The sequence below is a fragment of the Oxyura jamaicensis genome (genome assembly GCF_011077185.1).
Source record: "Oxyura jamaicensis isolate SHBP4307 breed ruddy duck chromosome 33 unlocalized genomic scaffold, BPBGC_Ojam_1.0 oxy33_random_OJ72183, whole genome shotgun sequence".
Lineage (NCBI taxonomy): Eukaryota > Metazoa > Chordata > Aves > Anseriformes > Anatidae > Oxyura > Oxyura jamaicensis.
Window position 1 is genome coordinate 1 of NW_023305075.1, and position 3,891 is coordinate 3,891.

Sequence of the window (3,891 nt, forward strand, 5' to 3'; positions counted from 1 at the left end):
CCGGCACCGGGACGGGGATGGGAGAGAAGGGACGGGACGGGACTGGAGGAGAAGGAACGAGACGGACCGGGAGGGAAGGGGACGGGAGGGATGGGACAGAAGAGGAAGGAACGGGAGAGAAGGGATGGGACGGGAGGGTGGGGGCAGGGCAGGACCGGAGGAGAACGAACGGGAAGGACCGGGGGGGAACGGGACGGGAGGGAACAGAACGGGATGGGAGGGATGGGACAGGAGGGATGGGACGGGATGGGAGGAAACGGAACAGGAGGAAGCGGGACGGGATGGGAGCGGCGGGACGGGAAGGAACAGGATGGGAGAGATGGGGCAGGACGGGACGGGACGGGAGATACGGGACAGGAGGGGACAGAACAGAGGCCGGGGCTCAGAGGCCGATGCTGCCGGTTCTGGGCCGTTGATGTCCGCGTCCCCGCAGCGTGCCGGGCGCTGGTGGATGAGCTGGAGTGGGAGATTGCTCAGGTCGACCCCAGGAAAACCATCCAGATGGGCTCGTTCCGGATCAACCCCGACGGCAGCCAGTCGGTTGTGGAGGTGGGAAGCGTCCTGGCGGGGAGCTGCCTCGCTGCCCGGGGGACTCAGGGTCGGGGCTGCGGGGGGAGCAGGGCTGGCCGGGGCGGCAGCCACACAGCGGGGGAGACGAGGAGAGGTTTGGGCCCGTGCTCAGGGCTCTGCGTGGCTTTGAGCCGCGTTTCTCGCAGGACAGCCGAGCCTTTCCCAGAGCTCCCTGGCTCCCAGGGGAGGTGCTGGCCCAGCGCTCCGGCTCTGCTGTCGTGCTCAAAGGCCTGACCCTGCTGATCTTGTGCTCGTCCCGCAGGTGCCCTACGCCCGCTCGGAGGCGCATCTGACCGAGCTGCTGGAGCGGGTGTGCGAGAAGATGAAGGAATACGGAGAAAAGGTGGATCCGTCTACACACCGGAAGAGTTATGTCCGTGTCATCTCCCACGATGGGACCAAGATGGACCTTTCTGGGGTGAAAATTGATGGAGATGTGGCTTCGAGTCTGAAGTTTGCGGTGCGTGTGGGATCTGGGTCCTCGGGGTGGCTGTCGCAGCTCTGTGGATGTCTTAGGTCATGGGTCCCCGTGCTCGGCAGCCGCAGCCCTTCTAGGGATGGAGCTGGTCCCAGCAGCTGCTCCCGGCTGCTTCCTTTGGCTCCTCCTGGGACTGGGGGAGAGGAGGCTGCCCGCGGGTGGGCTGGGTGGGCGCAGTCGGTGTCGTCTGACCCCCACGGTTACCATTGCAGTGCGAGAGCATTGCTGAGGAGTACGAGGACGAGCTCATCGAGTTCCTCTCCCACGAGGCCGACAACGTCAAGGACCGGCTCTGCAGCAAGCGGACGGGTGAGCTGGGCTGGGCCATCCTGGGGCTGGGGCTCTCCGGCTGTCTGAGCGCACTTCGGGGTGCTCAGAGCCCTCTCCAAGCTCCCCTCTCCCTGGGGAGGTTTCAGGACCGTCCCTCTCCAAGCTCCATGCTTGGCGCCTTCTGCTCCAGCCAGGCTTCTCCAGGCTTCTCCTGGATCAAAGCTCTGGAGGCCGAGGATTTCCCCTATGGCCCCGATGCCCCAAGCAGCCACAGCTGCCCCGTGAGTTCTGGGAGCATGCGGAGGAGCTGTGGGCGCGCAGATTCTCCCTGAAATCCTGCCGTCCCCCAGCCCTGCGGAGCAGCATGCCCGTCTGTCCCCGTGCTGCCCGCCCCCCGCCTTGGGGAGCTGCCTGCAGCTTTTTTTGGGAGCCGTGCCTGGGGCAGCGCGCTGCCTGGGACAGAGCCAGGGCAGCTTCACCACCAGCTCCATTGGCTGCCCCGGCTCTGGGCTGCCCCCGCAGCCAATGGCCGGGCGCCCGTCCCGCGGCGTCTCCCTTCCCGCAGTGCTATTTCTGGCCTGCAAACACCGGGGTCAGGGCACGCTGCGACCTTTGTGCTTCCTTTATTAATGAACGTGGCGCGGTACCTGCACCGTGGCACCAGGGCGGGTCCCTGCTGCGCCCCGCACATGTGTCGGTGGCAGGACTCGGTCCCGTGGAGCCACACAGCGCTGCCGGCTGCTCCCGGGGTGGCCAGGGCCCGGGGGAAGCGTCGGTGCAGTGCCTCCGTTTCTCATTAACCACAGACCCAAGGGGGAAGCGCAGGTGTCCCTGGCGCGTGGGTCACGGCCCAGGCGCTCGGCGCATGCCTGCCCCGGGCTAACGGCAGCAACCGGTGCCGGTGGGGCCGCGCACGGGGCTCCGCCGTGTCCTGAGCATGCTGGCCTTTGTCCCTGCAGACCTGTGTGACCACGCGCTGCACATCCCCCATGACGAGCTGTGACGTGGATGGCCCCGGGCTGTGCCGACCCTCCCCGCCGGTGCCGGGCTCCCTCCGGATGCCCCCGACCTCTCCGTTTGCCTCGTCCCCGCTGCCCCGGGGGCCGGGCAGCCCTGCCCCGGGTGCAGCCGTCGCCTCTCCCAGTCTGGTGCTCTCTCATCCTATTTATTCGCTGTCCGTCCGCTGCGGCACGGTGGGATGGGACACGTCCTCGTTTGTCTGGGAACGTTTCGGCAGCTGAAGCGTGGCTCCGGCAGGCCGCAAGCAGAGGCTCCTCTGCTGCTGCTGGGGGACACGGGGTGCCACGGGGGCTCCTGGGGGTCTCAGGCATCCAGGGCCAGATCCCGAGAGCCCCCCTCCCGGTCGCAGGGCAATAAACGGGGCCGTGCGGCGGCCGAGCCACGGGGCCCACCACGGGCAGGTCTCGCTCCCTGTGCGCCTTTGGGGGGTGGGCGTGCGGCCCTGGGGGGCGAGGGGGTGTCCCCAGCGTGCCCCCGTTCACCGAGGGTGGCACACGGGGGGGCTGGCGGGGTCCCTGCAGTGCCTCCCGTGACTCGGGCTCCTCTTCCTCATGGCCACCGTCAGCTTGGCCTTGGTGCCCAGCAGCCCCTGGCCCCGTGTCACCCGGCCCGGGGTGGCCCCAGGGCCCCGGCACCCTTGGGTGCTGCCCAGCGGCTCGGCCCACGTGGCGCGGCCGCGCTGCGTCACCTCGGCCCAGGGCCGTGTCCCGCGGTGCCACCTCCCGGGGCAATGTCCTGGGGTCACCCCCGGCCGGGCCCAGCCCCGCCCCCTTTCCCCCCCCGGTCTATGACGTCATCACAGAGCCTGGCTCACATCGCCTGCTGGGCGCCTTCCCACGCAATGACGTCACGGCCGGACGCCTGCTGACATCAGAGGGTGGCCTCGCACCGCGGCCTCGCGCTGCCGGATGACCCAACGGCTGCGGGGGGTGTGGCGTCACGAGGTGTTCGGTGACGTCATGAGGCGCTCGGTGACGTCATGAGGCGCTCGGTGACGTCACGACGCAGAGCTCCCGCCTCACCAGGCCCCTCCCCCCCCCCTCCCCGCCCAGATCAGGCGAACGCGGCAGCCACCTATAGCCCGGCCCCCCGCCGCCTCATTTACATAGCCCCGCCCCCGCGGCCCGACCTGGCCAATGGCGAGCGGCTCGGCCCCGCGAGGGGGCGGGCAGGGGCGGGGCTATGCTAATAACCTGCGGCGCGCCGCGCCCCGCCCCGCCCGCGGCTCTGAGGACCCCCGGCCGCTGCCGCCGCCGCCACCGCCGCTCTCTCCCGGCCCCGCTCCCGGCTCCGTCCCCGTTCCCGGCCCCGCCATGACGCTCCTCGCCGCCGGCAGCCGGGCGGCCGCGCGCCTCCGCGGGCCCAAGGTGAGGGCGCCCGCCCCGGCCCCGCCGCGCCTTAAAGGGGCGACGCCGCCGCGGGAGGGGGGGGGGGGGGGAGGAAGGAGGTGGGGGGGGTGCTTCTTCCGGGGGGGGGGGGGGGGGGGGGGGGGGCGCCTTAAAGGGGCCGCGGGGGCGGCGGCGGCACGTGGCGCTGCGCGGCACCGGCACCGA

General features: G+C 70.6%; 1 protein-coding gene across 1 annotated transcript; it reads left to right on the forward strand.

The window, feature by feature from the left end:
* The first annotated feature begins 246 nt into the window (after positions 1-246).
* On the forward strand, positions 247-2,738 carry LOC118158635 (protein canopy homolog 2-like). The gene is made up of 4 exons (XM_035313306.1): positions 247-549; positions 833-1,030; positions 1,261-1,357; positions 2,278-2,738. The coding sequence occupies exons 1-4, from the start codon at positions 247-249 to the stop codon at positions 2,319-2,321; spliced, it is 642 nt and encodes a 213-aa protein (XP_035169197.1). The 3' UTR covers positions 2,322-2,738.
* The last annotated feature ends 1,153 nt before the right edge of the window (positions 2,739-3,891 follow it).